The 19,047-nt window shown below is 36.5% G+C and overlaps 1 protein-coding gene across 1 annotated transcript in view; it reads left to right on the forward strand.

Moving 5' to 3' along the window:
- The first annotated feature begins 891 nt into the window (after positions 1-891).
- The window catches only part of CCDC192 (coiled-coil domain containing 192), a 212,168-nt gene continuing 194,012 nt past the window's right edge, over positions 892-19,047 (forward strand). The window contains exons 1-2 of the mRNA XM_053566892.1: positions 892-1,069; positions 3,101-3,186. Of these exons, the coding sequence (XP_053422867.1) occupies positions 3,169-3,186 (18 nt within the window). The 5' untranslated portion in view covers positions 892-1,069; positions 3,101-3,168. The remainder of the gene's footprint in view (positions 1,070-3,100; positions 3,187-19,047) is intronic.

Consider the following 19,047-nt stretch of genomic DNA (forward strand, 5'->3'; position numbering starts at 1 on the left):
TTTCAATAGTCTATTTCAAAGTAAGATATTTGGGATATGAAAATGTTAGATAAAGTACCCACAAACGTACAAAAGTATAGTTAGTTGAATTGCTAGCATTTAAATGGACTCCCCTGTGGGCCAGAGGACTTTGCTCTTCAATTTCACTATTTCTTTGTGGATTCAGCATCTCTGGTCTGTTGCTCCCTGCCCACCCCAGCATCATCAGCTACAAACAACAGATTCCTTTGGGAAAGACATATGCAGAACCCCACTTCTGCCCCCAAATTATTCTTAAAATATTCATATTCTTATTCTCAGTGTAGTTAGTTCATTTCATCGGGCCCCAGACCAACTGGACATAGCTGTCCCTTTCATGATCATTTTCAGAAAGAAGATTTCTTTGAAGAAAAATAAGTCAAAGGGAAACACAATTAGATGGGTAGAATGTAGTTTTAATTAAAGTTGTGTTTTCTTCTGCTAGCGATTCTTTCATCTTGGATTGCTCTTTTTCCAACTAGGAAATAAAACACCCAATAATGAATTTTCATTTTATTTAATGGAGCTTCTTATGATTCTGTTGTCTAAAGAATGTCCCTTGTTGGACCACAGGAAAACAATTTTTCTCTGTGTGATTGGGACCTTTGGGTTTCAGAGACAGGAAACCTCAGAAAACCAATCTCTGCTAATGGTGCTAATCAATCAGCACCCTAGAGGTAATCCTCTTGTTGGCTGCATCCCGCTGAGAAGGACAAGGTGCCAATTACCACATTTAGATGTCTGCCTGGGGCTTCCAATTAGCTTCTTGGAGTTCAGAATCTATCCCCTTCCAATTTATATTTGACAAGGTTGGGAGCCCTAGGACTCCAAGGAACTGGTTCTGCTTTCGTTTCTGTCTTTTTATATTTCTAAAAGAATACGTTCAGCTGGAGGAAGTTAGGATGGGATACCCCAAGGTTGTGGGATAACCCTGTGACTGCTGCCTCCTTCCTCAGCACTGTCCTTTCTAAATCACAGAACTCATAGAACATAGAACTTAGCAGAACAGATCCTGGGAGCTACGAGAGACCAAATTGCAAGTGTGTCTCAGGTGCCTGTTTTATTTATTTATTTATTTATTTATTTTTTTGGTGGTTTTTGGCCGGGGCTGGGTTTGAACCTGCCACCTACGACATATGGAACCGGCGCCCTACTCCTTGAGCCACAGGCTCCGCCCGCAGGTGCCTCTTTTAAATAACTGTGTGTAATAGTGGTGGGGAAGATGGAGGTGATGAAATCATTCCAATTCTGTGAAGATTTCTTGACCACCCCAGCAGAATGAGCCACACTCCACCTTCGTGCTGTGGTGGTTCTTTATCTGCCATTACTGCACCGTTCTCTGCATCGACTTGAACTTGCAGATTCCTTTGGTAGACTGTTCATTCCTAAAGTAAGGACTGAGCTTTCTTAGTCTCTGCATCTCCAGGACAAAATTTTAGATCTGAGAAGGGTTCTCAATCTGTATCCTTTGAAATAAACAAATGGACTGAGAGCCAAGCATAGTAACTAGGTGATTGCCTTACTCTTTCTCTGAATCCTTAGAACAGCATGCGAGGGCCCTGTCTGGGATCATCACTACTATACTGATACTTCAAAAATATATATATTATTGTTACTATCAAATTAGAAATTAAGAAGTTGAGATTCATGGAGATTCAAGGAGCTCCAAATGTTAATAACCAAAGCATATGTGTTCACTATAGCATTGTGGGAATGTCATGGGATAATCCAGGGAGAGTTTATTTTATTTAGATCTGCTTGCCAGGTTGTCCCCATTTATCTGAACCCTATGCCTTTGGGTCTGTTGGAGGATTAGGATGTCACACATGTATAAACTGTTGCCTTTGCTCCATTGTAACATCTTCTCACAGAACAGCTAGTGCATATAAATCATCTCATTTGAAATTGTTTAGGAAATAAAAATTCTATTGCAAGGAAGCTTGGCTTGAACAGGATAAGGTTTGCTTGCTCTAAACTATTTATGAGAATCCTGACACATTGATAGGGAAATGAGTGATATGAAACAGATGATGTCACCGGTTATGTGGAGCAGCACATCCCAAACTGAGAATATGGGTATGAATTCATTAGTGCTGGAATGTATGTGAAGTATTTCACTCACTCTGCAAAACTGGGCTTGTTCTAAAATCTCACAAGCCCTTTAGCATTCAGGTTGTAATTTAGGGATGACTTTATTAAAGAATCATTACATGCCAATGACACAAAAGTACTTTTAGAATTTCTGATCTGTGAGATCCAAATCATAGCCTGCTATATAGAAAGTCAGCATTCCAAAAGACCTTAAAGTAACTAAAAGATTTGACTTTTGATAAATGGAAGAAAGCAAGTGGTGTCAAATCATGTTAATTCTGTTCTTCTTTTACTACTTGCTGTGATTGATTCTTAGTTTTGTGGGAAACATATATTCGGTCACACTTCTGTTCTCTATAATTTTTCCTTTTTTTGGAGACAGAAAAATTTTGGACTTTGTCATCCCTAGTAGAGTGCCGTGGCATCATAGCTCACATCAACCTGAAACTCTTGTTCTCAAGCGATTCTCTTGCCTCAGCCTCCAAGTAACTGGGACCACAGGCGCCCTCCACGACATCTGCCTATTTTTAGAGACAGGGTCTCATTCTTGCTCAGGCTGGTCTTGAACTCTTGAGTTCAAGCAATTCATCCATCTTGGCCTCCCAGAGTGCTAAAATTACAGGTGTGAGTCACCACACCCGACCTGGTATCTATAATTTTAACACTCTAAGATGACTTTCAAAAGATTCTTCCCTTTGATGAGCAAATTGTCAAATCATTAATGAATCAAGCTTGGCAATATATTGCTTGTATTTTAAATAAACTTCAAATTTCAGATGTTTTAAAGTAGATATTCCTATTTATTATTAAAATGAGAGTACTATAGAACTGTATTTCTACGTACATCTAAAGATTTGTTGTTGTTCTAAGAAATAGGTTATTTTGTTTTATATTCTAATAGGTAAGAAGTGATATCTCAGAACTTGTTGTTTTATTGTTTTGCCTCTACCCCCTACCTTTTTTCTTTCTTCCTTCTCTTTCTTTCTTTCAGCTTTACTGATATATAATTAATACATTTAAAGTAGTCACGTTGATGAACTTCGAGATATGTAAACACATATGAAGCCATCCCACAAGGTAATGAACCTATCCACCACCCTCAAAAGTTTCTCATGCCTCATAGTAATACCTCCATCTGCTCTTCCCATCTGTCCACATCCCTCAAGAATAGGGGCATATAATATGAACCCTTTTTTCCTGTCTTCTTTCACTCAGAGGAATTAATTGAAAATTTATCCATGTCATAGTGGGCGTGAATAGTTCCCTTTTATTGCAAAATTTTATCCCATTATGTTGGATGTACAAATTTGTTCATCCTTGCTATAGTTTGGATATGGTTTGTTTGTCCCCAGCAAATCTCATGTTGAAATTTGATCCCTGGGGTTGGAGAGGGGTCTAATGGGTCTTTGCATATTAAGAACAGATCCCTCATGAATAGATGAATGCCTTCCACTGGGGGGCTTCTCACTCTATTCCTTAAGAGCTGGTAGTTAAAAAGAACCTTGCAACTCTCCATCCAGCCTCTCCTGGTTCCCCCTCACCATGTGATCTTTGCACATGCCTTGTTCCCCTTAGACTTCTGCTGTGCGTGGAAGCAGCCTGAGGGCCTCAGCAGAAGCTGAGCAGATGTCAGTACCATGTTTCTCATACAGCCTGCAGATCCATGAGAAAAATAAACCTCTTTTCATTATAAATGGAAGATGTTCCTATATAGTAATGCAGAATGAACTAAGTTCTTTTGCCTGTTGACTAATACTTAGTTATTTTTTGGGTTTTGGCTGTGAATAAGGTTGCTATGAACGTTCATGCACAAGTTTTTGTATTGATGTGCTCATACACTTTCTTTTTCTTTAGGCTATAAATTTATTTTACCTTCTCAGAAGAAGAGAAGGGGTAAGAGAGAGAAAGAGAATGGGGAAAGAGAGAGAAAAGAGCAAGGAGATGGGGTGGCATTCCAAAGAAAGAAAGGAAGAATGCCTGCCCTTGTATGCTTCCTTTTCTCCTGGATAAATACCCATGAGTGGAATAGTTGAATCATGTGGAAAGTATACTTTTAACTTTTTAAAAAACTACCTGTTTTCTAAAGTGGTTGTATCATTTTACATTCTTGCCAGCAGTGTATAAAAGGTTCACATTATCCGCATTTTTTCCAACCCTACTAGGCCTTTTTATTGTAATTTTAGCCATTATGATAGATGTAATTATAACTTTATGGACTTATTTGCATATCCTTAAGAACTAATGATGTTGAATGTATTTTAATTTGCTTGTTTGCCACCTTTATAGCTTCTTTCTTTGAATAGGTATCTATTCAAATCTTAAAGTATCTATTCAAATCTTTAGTTCATTTTTAAGCTGTATTGATTGTTTCTTATTAGTAGTTTTTTAAAAAATATATTCTGGATTTGAGTAATTTTTCAGATATGTTTTGCAAGTATTTTTTGCAGCTTACTCTTTTTCTTCTCTTAACAGTGTTTTTAGAAGAGCAGAAGCTTTTTGTTTTCATGACATTTAATTTATCAATTTGTACTTTCATGGATCATGCTTTTGGTATTTAACCTAAGAAATCTTTGCCCAAGGTCACAAATATTTCCTCCTAAGTTTTTTTCTAGAAATTTTGTAGTTTTAGAGATTACCCCCACCCTGTTTCTGTTTCTTTTCCTTTAAAAAAAAAAATAACACATAATTATACATATTTGTGGAGTACAGTGTGATGTTTTGATAGACAAATACAATGTGTAATGATCAAATTGTGGTAATTAGCATGTGAGGTCTAACAATTAAATTTGTGAACTTGCACCATGTGCTTACATTGGCAGCACTGTACAAACAACTTGCTGAGGTTTCATAACCTTGGTATATCAGTGTCTCACAGATGTGTTCATGTTGACACGTGGCGGTGTCTTGCTGAGTAGTGTTCACTATTGTCACATGGTTTTGTGTGCCATCAGGAGAACATTGAAGATTGAATTAGAACAACAAAGAGACATTAAATTTCTTTTTAGACTTAGCAAGAATGGAAGTGAAATCAGGGGTATGTTAGCCCAAGTTATGAGGATAATGCCATGAAGAAAATGGGTTAAACATTTTCTGAGGGAAGGGAAAGTGTCATTGATGAAGAATGATCAGGGCTGCCAGTAACAAACACAACTGATGAAAACATTGCAAAAATTTGCCCAGTTGTGTCTCAAAATCGTAGGCTGATTATGAGAAGTGTAGCAAACCAAGTAAACATTGATACAGAAACAGGAAAATCTTAATTGAAAATCTTGGCGTGAGAAAAGTGTGGCTTTTCCATCATAACAATACACCAATTCACATAGCACTGTCTGTGAGGGAGTTTTTAGCCAGTAAACAAATAACTGCATTGGAACAGCCTCCCTACTCCCCGATCTTGTCTCCAGTGCCTTTTTTCTTTACCTGAAGATAAAGGAAATATTGAAAGACGTTTTGTTGACATTAAAGTCATCAAGGGTAATATGATGACAGCTCTGATGGCCATTCCAGAAAAAGAGTTCCAAAATTATCTTGGAGGGTAGACCAGGTACTGGGATTGGTGCACAGCTTCCCAAGGGGAGTACTTCCAGGGTGACCGCAGTGGTATTCAGCAATGAGGTATGTAGCACTTTTTCTATGATGAGTTCACAGACTTAATTGTCAGACCTGGTATTTATCACCTCAGATATTTATCATTTCATTTACAATTCCCTAGTCCAGCTATTTTGAGATATACAGTGTATTACTTTTAACTATATTTACTCTACTGTGCAATGGAACACTAGAACTTATTCTCTTACCTAACTATGACTTTGCATCTATTAACCAACCTTTCCCTATCCCTTTGCAATGCCCTCACTCTTCTCAGCCTCCGATGCACTTTCCTATTCTTTACTTCTGTGAGATAAACTTTTGTTTTGGATTCTTCATATATGTGAGATCATGCAGTGATCATTGTCTTTCTGTGCCTAATGAATTTCATTTATCATAATGTCCTCCAGGTTCATCCATTTTGCTAGTGACAGGCTAAACAGTAGTCCATTGTGTAAATATACCATATTTTCTTAATCTATTCATCCATTGATGAACACTTAGGTTGATTCCTTGTCTTGGCTATTGCAAATTGTGCTGTAGTAAAAACATGGATATGCAGGTATCTCTTTGACACATAGTTTCATTTTATTTGGAGTTATATCCAGTAGTAGGAATTCTAGCTCATATGGTGTTCTATTTTTAATTTTTGAGGAACCATCATATTCTTTTTCATAGTGGCTATACTAATTTCCATTCCCAAAAGCAATACATAAGAGTTTCCCTTTCTCCACATCCTTGCCAGCATTTGTCTCCCCCCACTTTTTATAGTATTCATTCCAACTAGAGTAAGATGATATATCATTGTTGTTTTATCATTTCCCTGATAATTAGTGATTTTGAGCATTTTTTACACATACCATTTATGTGTCTACTTTTGAGAAATATCTACTGATATCTTTTCCCCATATTTAATTGGATCATTGGTTTTCTGCCATCGACTTAAATTTCTCATACATCCTAGGTTAATCACTTCTCAGATGCATAGTATGCAAATATTTTCTCCCTTTTTGTAGGTTGTTTCTTCATACCATGATTGCATCCTTGGCTATGTAGAAGCTTCTTTTAAGGGAATGTTTTATTTTAATTTTAAAATGACATTTTACCTGCTTAACTGTGTAGAATTTTGGGGGTGGTTTGTAATTTTCTAGATACACTTGAATGACAAAAATCAAAGCCAAAAGCCATGTCTTTGGACAAAAAACTAAATTATGCCTGCATTATTTTATTTTATTTCATTTACTTTATTTTATTAGACATCTTTGCAATTGTGAATTGCGGTATGATAAACATTTGAGTACAAGTGTCTTTTTGATGAAATGACATCTTTTCCTTTGGGTAGTTACCTACCCAGTAGTGATTTTGGATCACTACCCAGATTGCTGGATCAAATGATAAGTCTACATTTGTTTCTTTGAGAAATTGCCGTATGTTTTCCACAGATATTGTACTAATTTACAATCCCACCAATAGTGTATGAGCATTCATTTCTTTCTACATCCATGCCAGATCTATTGTTTTTTGACTTGGTAATGGACATTCTGTCATGGGTAGTGGTATCTTATTGTGGTTTAAATTTGCATTTCCCTGATGATTATTGATGCTGAGCACTTTTTTTTGTTTGTTTATTGACCATTTGTCTATCTTCTTTTCTTTTTTATTTCAAAATATTAAGGGAGGACAAATGTTTTTATTACATGGCTTGAGTTAGGACAACAAATGTGCCCATCATCCAAATAATACTCATTGTACCTGTTTGTCTGTTCAGATTCTGTTCATGTCTTCTGCCCACTTTTTTAATGGAGTTGTCTGCTTTTTTCTTCCTGATGTATTTGAATTCTTTGTAGAGACTGGATATTAGCCCTTTGTGAATGCATAGTATACAAATATTTTCCTCCATTCTATAGATTTATTTACTTTGCTAATTATTTCCTTCACTGTGCAGAAGCTTTTTAATTTAATTAAGTCACGCTTATTTCTTTTTCTTTTTGCTGTTTTGTCTTTGAAGTCGTAGTGATAAATTCTTTGCTTTGGCCATTGCCTAAACGAGTTTTAGCTATGTTGTCCTCCAGAATTTTTTTTTTTTTTTTTGTGGTTTTTGGCTGGGGCTGGGTTTGAACCCGCCACCTCTGGCATATGGGACCAGCGCCCTACTCCTTGAGCCACAGGTGCTACCCTGTCCTCTAGAATTTTTATAATTTCATGCCTTATATTTAAATCTTAAATCCATCTTGAATTAATATTTGTATATGACAAGAGATATGGGTCCTATTTCATTCTTCTGCATGTGGCTATCCAATTTTCCAAGCACCATTTATTAAATAGGGCTTCCATTCCCCAGTGTATGTTGTCCACTTTGTCAAAGATCAGTTGCAGATAGATGGTTTTATTAATGGGTTGTATATTCCGTTCTTTTGGTTTTTGTCTTTACTTTTATATAAGTAGCATGCTATTTGGGTTACTATAGCCTTGTAGTATAATATCGAGTCATGTATTGTGATACCTTCAGATTTGATCTTTTTGTTTAAGATGATTTTGGCTATCTGGGCTCCTTTTTAGTTCAAAATGAAGCTTAGAACCTGTGAACTATAACACTGATGTATTAATGGGGATTATGTTAAATTTGTAAATCTAATGGGGATTATGTTAAATTTGTAAATCACTTTGGGCATTTTAGTATGGACATTCAAATAATGTTGATTCTTCCAATCCGTGGGATATTTTTTCATTTGTTTGGGGGCATCCATGATTTCTTTCATCAGTATCTTGTAATTCTCCCTGAAAAAATCTTTCACCTCTTTGGTTAAGTATGTTCCTAAGAATTTTATTTTCTTTGTTGCTGTTGTAATGGTATTGGGTTCTCGATTTCACTCTCGGTTTGACTATTATTGGTGTATATAAATGCTACTGATCTGTGTACACTGATTTTGTAACCTGAGACTTTGCTGGATTTATTTAACAATTCTGGGAGTCTTTTGTGGTGTCTTTAGAATATTTTAGATACCAGATCATATCACTAGCAAACAGAAATAGTTTGGCCTCATCTTTCCTGTTTTGGATGCCCTTTATTTCTTTCTCTTGCTTGATTACTCTGGCTAGGCCAACTTACAATACTATGTTCAATAGAAGTAGTGACAATGGGCACCTTTTCTTGTTCCAGTTGTTAGTGGGAATGCTTTCAACGTTTCCCCACGCAGTTTGATATTTGCTGTGGATTTGTCTTATATGGCTTTTATAATTTTGTGGTATGTTTCCTTTATATTTGTCGAAAATTTTTATCAACAAATTGCGCTGTATTTTAATTGAATGCTTTCTCTGCATTGAGATCAGCATGTGGTCTTTGTTTTTGGTTTTGCAATAAATCACATTTATTGATTTGCATATGTTGGATCTTCTTTGTATCTTGGGGATGAAACCCACATGATCATGTGAATAATCTTTTTGATGTGCTATTGAATTTGGTTTGCTAGTATTTCGTTGAAGATTTTTGCATCTAAGTTCCCAGGGATATTTGTTTGTAGGTTTCTGTTTTTGTTGTATTCTTTCCTGGTTTTGGTATGAAGGTGATGCTGGCTCACAGAGTGAGTTAGGGAGGATCTCCTCCTTCTCAATGCTACAGAATAATTTCTGTATGACAGGGTACCAGTTCTTTGTAGGGACTGGTAGAATTTGGCTATAAATCTGTCTGGTCTGGGAATTTTTCCTTGATAGATATTTTACTAGTGTTTCCATCTTACTGCTCATTGCTTGTTACTACTTGTTCAGGATTTCTATTTCTTTCTGTTTTAGGCTTGGGAAGTTGTGTGTTTTTCAGGAATTTATCCATTTCCTCTACATTTTCTAGTTTTTGTTTTTTTTTTTTTTTGTAGAGACAGAGTTTCACTTTATGGCCCTCGGTAGAGTGCCATGGTATCACACAGCTCACAGCAACTTCCAACTCCTGGGCTTAAGCGATTCTCTTGCCTCAGCCTCCCAAGTAGCTGGGACTACAGGTGCCCACCACAGCGCCCGGCTATTTTTTTGTTGCAATTCAGCAGGAGCCAGGTTTGAACCCGCCACCCTCGGTATATGGGGCCGGCGCCTTACCGACTGAGCCACAGGTGCCACCCTGAGATTTTCATAGTAGTCACAGATGATTATTTTTTATTTCTCTGGTACCAGTTGTATTGTCTCCTTTTTCATTTTTGAATGAGCTCATTTGGACTCTATGTTCTCTATTTCTGGTTTATTTACCTAGAGGTCTATCAATGTTGTTTATCTTTTCAAAGTACCCACTTTTTATTTCATTGGCACTTTGTATTTTTGCTTGTTTTTTTTTTTTGTTTTTTTGGGTTTTTTTTGTATTTCATCTAGTTCTGAGCTTTATTTATTTTCCTCTGCTGGCTTTGGGTTTGACTTGTTCTTCTTTTTCCAGTTCCTTGAGGTATAACACTAAATCTGTCTTCCTTCCTTCCTTTCTTCCTCCCTCCCTCCATAAATTTTAGTCTTAACATTACACTTACTGTATGCCATAGATTTTGGATGTTTGCATAATGATTATTGTTGAGTTCAAAAAAAATCTTTTGATTTCCATGTGAATTTTGTCATTGACCCAAGCATCAATGAGTAGTAGGTTATTTAATTTCCATGACTTTGTGTAGATTGGAGAGTTCTTCTTGGAATTAGCTTCTAGTTTTATCCCATGAAAAGATATATGGAATGATTTGTATTTTTCTGAATTTCCTGAGACTTTCTTTGCAAATTAACATATGATCTATCTTGGAAAATATTCCATGTACTTATGAGAAGAATGTGTATTGTGCAGTATATGCTGAAGTTTAGGGTAGAATATTCTGTAGGTGTCTGTTAGGTCCATTTGTTCTGGAGTTCTGTTTAAGCCCAGTGTTTCTTTGTTGATCTCCTGCATCGATGATCTATCCACTAGTATCAGTGGAGTATTGAAGTCCCCAGTAATTATGGTGTTGTTGTTGTTTTCTTTGCTTAGATCTAGTAGTATTTTATTTATGAATCTGGTAGCTCCTATGTTAGGTGCAAATAAGTATTTAGAATTATTATATCCTCTTTCTGAATTGTTTCCTTTATCATTATATATGACTATCTTTGTCATTTCTTTTTATCATTGTTGATTTAAAGTCTGTTTTACCTGATATGAGAATCTAATCTTGCTCACTTTTTGTTTCTATCCATGTGGAGTGGTTTTTTTCTTTTTTTCCATCCTTTACCTTGAGTCTATGAGAATCCTTGTGAGTTAGATGAGTTACTTTGAGATAGCAAGTACTTGGGGTGTGTTTTTTCATCCATCCAGAAATCTATATCATTTAAAAGGAGTATTAAGACTGTTCAATATTAGCATTGATATGTGAGATACTACTCTGTTCTTCATGTTAAATGATATTTAGTTCTTTTTTTTCCCCTTGTTTTACTGTTTTATAAGCATTGGGATCTTTAACTTTCACATGTTTTTCCATTGGTGGGTATGATTGTTCCTTTCCACACATAGAGCAGTTTTAGGCATTTCCTGTAGGGTATGTCTAGTGGTGACAAATTCTCTTAGTGTTTGCTCATCTGGGAAAGACTTTATTTCTCCTTCATTTATGAAACTTAGTTTTATAGGACACAAAATTCTTAGCTAGCAGTTATTCCATTTAGAAAGACTAATAATGGGACCTCATCCTTTCTGGCTTGGAAGGCCTCTTCTGAGAGGTTTGCTGTTGGTCTGATGGATTATCCTTTGTAAGTAACTTGTGACATTTGTCTTGTAGCTTGAAGGATTTCCTCCTCTGTGACTTTGGTCAGGCTGATGACTATATGTCTTGGTGATGTCTTATTTTCTATGAATCTTCCAGCTGTTCAATGACTATCTCATATCTGGATATCTAAGCCTCTAGCAATACCAGAGGACTTTTCTTCTATTATTCTCTAAAATAAGTTTTGCATGCTTATTGCTTTTTCTTCTTCTCCCTCAGAGAAACCTAAAATTCTTATTAGTTCAATTGCATAATTTCATATTTCTTCAGTGATTGTTCATTCATCCCTGTTCTTTTTTTCTTGCATGTTTTCCTGACTGGCTTACCTCAAAATCTTTACCTACAAGCCCTGAAATTCCTTTTTCCACTTGCTCTAGTCTGTTGTTAAATATTTCTAGTATATTTTGAAATTTCCTAAGTGACTCTTTTTTTGAGACAGTTTTACTCTGTCACCTTGGGTAGACAGCCATGGTGTCATCATAGCTCACAGATACCTCAAACTCTTGGGCTCAAGCAATCCTCTTGCCTTGGCCTCCCCAGTAGCTGAGACTACAGGTGCCTGCCACAAGGTTAGGCTAGTTTTTCTGTTTTCAGTAGAGATGGGTCTCACTTAGGCTCATCTCGAACACCTGAGCTCAAGCGATCCACCCACCCTGTGCTCTCAGAGGGCTAGGATTACAGGTGTGAGCTATTACAACCGGTCCTATGTGACTCTTTCATTTATTTACATTATATTATCTTTTTTCTAATGTTATCTTTCTCTTTAGTGAATTTTTCATTCAGATCCTGAATTTTTGTGTGTGTTGGGGGTTTGATTTCAGATGATACTCTATTGCCTCGTCAATTCCATTCTTTTTACTTGCCATCCATAATCTGAATTTAGTTTGCTGATATTTTTGTTGAAGATTTTTGCATCTATGTTCATCAGAGATATTGGCCTGCAGTTTTCTTTTTTGTTGTTTCTTTGTCTGGCTTTGCTATTGGAGTGATAATAGCCTCATGTAATGTTAGAAAGAATTTCCTCATTTTAATTGTTTGGAATAGTTTAGGAAGAACTGGTATTAGTTCTTTAGATGGTTTAGTAGACTTTCAGTGTCATTGCTGGTTATTGGTCTGTTCAGGTTTTCTATTTCTTCATGATTTAATTTTTGTAGATGGTATGCCCCCAGTATGTTTTGGTTTTTATATTTAGGTCTCTGATCCATTTATAGTTAATTTTGGCTACTGATGATTCACAGCTGAGTCTCTCCCCAGGAATTCCCCTCAGCTAAAGAACTCCATTGCCTTAATACATGCATTACCTTAATGCATCAACCTGCATTCAATGACTGATTGATACAGGACCAAAAGATCTGGCTTCCTTGCTTTGATTGGGGACAATTCCAGTTCTCCCCTTGGGATTGGCTGAAGCCTCTGTTGTAGTCTTGCTTTTTTCCTTCCTTTATAAATACCATCTTAATAAGCCCTCTGCAGCCAAATCCTTCTTTCAGAGTATTTCCTGGGACCCTAACCTCATATAATCACAAAATCAGAGCAGGCCATAATTAAATGAATGCAGTTTTTTGGATGGAAATTCATAAGAAATGTGCTAAACTTCTGTGTGCTGACGCTGAGAGCAGGATGAAAAATATGAATAGAAAATGTCATGGTAACTTTGACAGCCCTTTAGAAAAATCTTTCTTAATATAAGTAAGGGATTTAATAAATATCTGTTTGCAAACATTAAGGAAGTAAAATACTTCATTTAACAAAACATGGTAATATTTATATATTCAATCTAAAACATTTACTTTCTGCTACAAAAAAAAAAAAACCCACAAATCGTATACAAATAGAATCTTTACTTCTAGAGACTTTGGCTAAAGAGAAATAGTGTTATCTCCCCAGATCTTGGGAGATAAGATGTTAGTTGGAGTTCCTATCCATTGTTCAACCTCTCACATGGCTACTTTCATGTTGCAATCTTACAATAAATGGAGTACATGTATAACCATCTTTACCCAGTTTACATAATGTAGCCTAAATTCTATTCAGAAATAACTTTTTCACAGATTTTCAGATCAAGGAGTACTAAGAAGGGTTATAGTAGAAATAGTATATCATTGCAATTGGTGGGAATTTTTTTCTTGCCTGGTATCTATAAAGATCAAAACTTTAATTGATTTTGATTTAATTTGATTATTGTTACATTTTTGTTTTTTTTTTTTTGTTTTTTTTGTTTTTTTTTTTTATTGTTGGGGATTCATTGAGGGTACAATAAGCCAGGTTACACTGATTGCAATTGTTAGGTAAAGTCCCTCTTGCAATCATGTCTTGCCCCCATAAAGTGTGACACACACCAAGGCCCCACCCACCTCCCTCCTTCCCTCTTTCTGTTTCCCCCCCATAACCATAATTGTCATTAATTGTCCTCATATCAAAATTGAGTACATAGGATTCATGCTTTTCCATTCTTGTGATGCTTTACTAAGAATAATATCTTCCACGTCCATCCAGGTTAATACGAAGGATGTAAAGTCTCCATTTTTTTTAATGGCTGAATAGTATTCCATGGTATACATATACCACAGCTTGTTAATCCATTCCTGGGTTGGTGGGCATTTAGGCTGTTTCCACATTTTGGCGACTGTAAATTGAGCTGCAATAAACAGTCTAGTACAAGTGTCCTTATGATAAAAGGATTTTTTTCCTTCTGGGTAGATGCCCAGTAATGGGATTGCAGGATCAAATGGGAGGTCTAGCTTGAGTGCTTTGAGGATTCTCCATACTTCCTTCCAGAAAGGTTGTACTAGTTTGCAGTCCCACCAGCAGTGTAAAAGTGTTCCCTTCTCTCCACATCCACGCCAGCATCTGCAGTTTTGAGATTTTGTGATGTGGGCCATTCTCACTGGGGTTAGATGATATCTCAGGGTTGTTTTGATTTGCATTTCTCTAATATATAGAGATGATGAACATTTTTTCATGTGTTTGTTAGCCATTCGTCTGTCATCTTTAGAGAAGATTCTATTCATGTCTCTTGCCCATTGATATAAGGGATTGTTGGCTTTTTCCATGTGGATTAATTTGAGTTCTCTATAGATCCTAGTTATCAAGCTTTTGTCTGATTGAAAATATGCAAATATCCTTTCCCATTGTGTAGGTTGTCTCTTTGCTTTGGTTATTGTCTCCTTAGCAGTACAGAAGCTTTTCAGTTTAATGAAGTCCCATTTGTTTATTTTTGTTGTTGTTGCAATTGCCATGGCAGTCTTCTTCATGAAGTCTTTCCCCAGGCCAATATCTTCCAGTGTTTTTCCTATGCTTTCTTGGAGGGTTTTTATTGTTTCATGCCTTAAGTTTAAGTCCTTTATCCATCTTGAATCAATTTTTGTGAGTGGGGAAAGGTGTGGGTCCAGTTTCAGTCTTTTACATGTAGACATCCAGTTCTCCCAACACCATTTATTGAATAGGGAGTCTTTCCCCCAAGGTATGTTCTTGTTTGGTTTATCAAAGATTAGGTGGTTGTAAAATGTTAGTTTCATTTCTTGGTTTTCCATTCGATTCCAAGTGTCTATGTCTCTGTTTTTGTGCCAGTACCATGCTGTCTTGAGCACTATGGCTTTGTAGTACAGACTAAAATCTGGTATGCTGATGCCCCCAGCTTTATTTTTATTACAGAGAACTGCCTTAGCTATACGGGGTTTTTTCCAGTTCCATACAAAACGCAGAATCATTTTTTCCAAATCTTGAAAGTATGATGTTGGTATTTTGATAGGAATGGCATTGAATAGGTAGATTGCTTTGGGAAGTATGGACATTTTAACAATGTTGATTCTTCCCATCCATGAGCATGGTAAGTTCTTCCATTTGTTAATATCCTCTGCTATTTCCTTTCTGAGGATTTCATAGTTTTCTTTATACAGGTCCTTCACCTCCTTCGTTAGGTATATTCCTAGGTATTTGATTTTCTTTGAAACTATGGTGAAGGGAGTTGTGTCCTTAATTAGCTTCTCATCTTGACTGTTATTGGTGTACACAAAGGCTACTGACTTGTGGACATTGATTTTATATCCTGAAACATTACTGTATTTTTTGATGACTTCTAGGAGTCTTGTGGTTGAGTCTTTGGGGTTCTCTAAGTATAAGATCATGTCGTCAGCAAAGAGGGAGAGTTTGACCTCCTCTGCTCCCATTTGGATTCCCTTTATTTCCTTGTCTTGCCTAATTGTATTGGCTAGAACTTCCAGCACTATGTTGAATAGTAAAGGTGACAGAGGACAACCTTGTCTGGTTCCAGTTCTAAGAGGAAAAGCTTTCAGTTTTACTCCATTCAGTAAAATATTGGCTGTGGGTTTGTCATAGATAGCTTCAATCAGTTTTAGAAATGTGCCACCTATGCCTATACTCTTCAGTGTTCTAATTAGAAAAGGATGCTGGATTTTATCAAATGCTTTTTCTGCATCTATTGAGAGGATCATGTGATCTTTATTTTTGCCTCTGTTAATATGGTGGATAACGTTTATAGACTTGCGTATGTTAAACCAGCCTTGCATCCCTGGGATGAAGCCTACTTGATCATGACGAATGACTTTTTTGATGATAAGCTGTAATCTATTGGCTAGGATTTTGTTGAGAATTTTTGCGTCTATGTTCATGAGTGAGATTGGTCTGAAATTCTCCTTTTTGTTTGGGTCTTTTCCTGGTTTTGGTATCAGGGTGATGTTTGCTTCATAGAATGTGTTGGGGAAGATTCCTTCTTCCTCAATTTTTTGGAATAATTTCTGCAGTACAGGAATAAGCTCTTCCTTGAAGGTTTGATAGAATTCTGGAGTGAAGCCATCTGGACCAGGGCATTTTTTGGTTGGAAGCTTTTTTATTGTTTCTTTGATCTCAGTGCTTGAAATTGGTCTGTTCAGGAGCTCTATTTCTTCCTGGCTGAGTCTAGGGAGAGGGTGTGATTCCAAATATTGATCCATTTCTTTCACATTGTCAAATTTCTGGGCATAGAGTTTCTGGTAGTATTCAGAGATGATCTCTTGTATCTCTGTGGGATCAGTTGTTATTTCCCCTTTATCATTTCTGATTGAGGTTACTAGAGATTTTACTTTTCTATTCCTCGTTAGTCTGGCCAATGGTTTATCTATTTTATTTATTTTTTCAAAAAACCAACTCCTTGTTTCATTAATTTTCTGAATGATTCTTTTGTTTTCAATTTCATTGATCTCTGATTTGATTTTGGATATTTCTTTTCTTCTACTGAGTTTAGGCTTAGATTGTTCTTCTTTTTCCAATTCCATAAGATCTCTTGTGAGATTGTTGATGTGCTCTCTTTCAGTTTTTCGAATGTAGGCATCTAAAGCGATGAATTTTCCTCTCAAAACTGCTTTTGCAGTATCCCACAGGTTTTGGTAGCTTGTGTCTTCATTGTTGTTATGCTCAAGGAAGTTAATGATTTCCTGTTTTATTTCTTCCTTCACCCATCTGTTATTCAACAGAAGATTGTTTAATTTCCATGCCTTTGGGTGGGGTCGAGCATTTTTGTTAGAGTTGAGTTCCACCTTTAGTGCCTTATGGTCTGAGAAGATACAAGGTAAAATTTCAATTCTTTTGATTCTGTTGATATTTGTTTTGTGTCCCAGGATATGATCAATTTTGGAGAATGTTCCATGGGGTGATGAGAAGAATGTATATTGTTTATCTTTGGGGTGGAGTGTTCTATATGCGTCTATCAAGCACAGTTGTTCTAGAGTCTCATTTAAGTCTCTTATATCCTTGTTTAATTTCTGTTTAGAGGATCTGTCCAGCTCTGTAAGAGGAGTGTTAAAGTCCCCTGTTATGATGGTATTATCAGATATCATATTGTTCAGACTGAGTAAGGTCTGCTTCAAGAATCTGGGAGCATTTAAATTGGGTGCATAAATATTTAGAATTGAAATGTCTTCTTCTTGTATTTTTCCCTTGACCAATATAAAGTGACCATCTTTGTCTTTTTTGACTTTAGTTGCTTTAAATCCACATGTGTCTGAAAATAAGATTGCAACTCCTCTTTTCTTCTGAATTCCATTTGCCTGAAAAATTGTCTTCCAACCCTTGACTCGGAGCTTTAATTTGTCTTTTGAAGCCAGGTGTGTTTCTTGCAGACAGCAAATAGATGGCTTGTGTTTTTTAATCCAGTCAACCAATCTATGTCTCTTCAGTGGGGAATTCAAGCCATTAACATTTATTGAGATAATTGACAAGTGTGGTAGTATTCTATTCGTCTTATTTTGTGAGAGTCCATTGCTTAGTTTTATCTTTTGCATCAGTGTGGAGGTTAGGTTCTGTCCTTTAATTTCTGAGTTCTTACTTTGCTGCTGATCCATTGTGGTGGTCAGTGTGCAGAACAGGTTGAAGTATTTCCTGTAGAGCTGGTCTTGTTGTGGCGAATTTCCTCAATGTTTGTATATCCGTAAATGATTTGATTTCTCCGTCAATTTTGAAGCTTAGCTTAGCAGGGTACAGAATTCTGGGCTGAAAATTGTTCTGTTTAAGTAGATTAAAGGTAGATGACCATTGTCTTCTTGCTTGGAAAGTTTCATTAGAGAAGTCTGAGGTCAATCTGATGGATTTGCCCCTGTAGGTCAACTGGCGCTTACTCCTGGCAGCTTGCAGAATCTTTTCTTTTGTCTTGACTTTGGAGAGGTTCATCACAATGTGTCTTGGAGAAGCTCGGTTAGAGTTGAGGCGACCTGGGGTCCGATATCCCTCTGAAAGCAGTGTGTCAGAATCTTTGGTGATATTTGGGAAATTTTCTTTTATAATATTCTCTAGTATGGCTTCCATTCCTCTGGGGCATTCTTCTTCCCCTTCTGGAATTCCTATAACTCGTATGTTGGAACGCTTCATAAAGTCCCATAATTCTGACAGTGAACGTTCTGCTTTCTCTCTCTTCTTTTCTGCCTCTTTTACTATCTGAGTTATCTCAAAAACTTTGTCTTCTACCTCTGAAATTCTTTCTTCTGCATGGTCTAACCTGTTGCTGATACTTTCCATTGCATCTTTAAGTTCCCTGATTGACTGTTTCATTTCCTTCAGCTCTGCTATATCCTTTTTATATTCTTCATATCGTTCATCTCTTATTTGATTCTGTTTTTGAATTTCCTTTTGGTTATTTTCCACTTTATCAACAGTTTCCTTCATTGTTTCCATCATTTCCTTCATTGTTTTCAACATGTGTATTCTAAATTCCCTTTCTGTCATTCCTAACATTTCTGTATAGGTGGAATCCTCTGCAGTAGCTACCTCATGGTCCCTTGGCGGGGTAGTTCTGGACTGGTTCTTCATGTTGCCTGGAGTTTTCTGCTGATTCTTCCTCATGGGTGATTTCTTTTATCTGTTTACTTGCCCTAATTTTCCTTTCAATTCCTCTTGCTCTTTAAGTTCTTGTGCCTGTGGACTAAGGGTTACAGGACCAGAAGGGTGAGAAGGTTTAAGAGCAAAAAAGCGATGAAAGAAATGAGGACCGAGTGATAAGAAAAAAAAAAAAATGAAAAAAAAGAAAAATAGAGAAAGGAGAGTGGTTGGGTGAAAGGAATATTGACAAAAAGAAGAGAGGCACAGAAAGAGGGAGACAGAGCAATATAGGTGT

This window comes from Nycticebus coucang, chromosome 17 (genome assembly GCF_027406575.1).
Source record: "Nycticebus coucang isolate mNycCou1 chromosome 17, mNycCou1.pri, whole genome shotgun sequence".
NCBI lineage: Eukaryota > Metazoa > Chordata > Mammalia > Primates > Lorisidae > Nycticebus > Nycticebus coucang.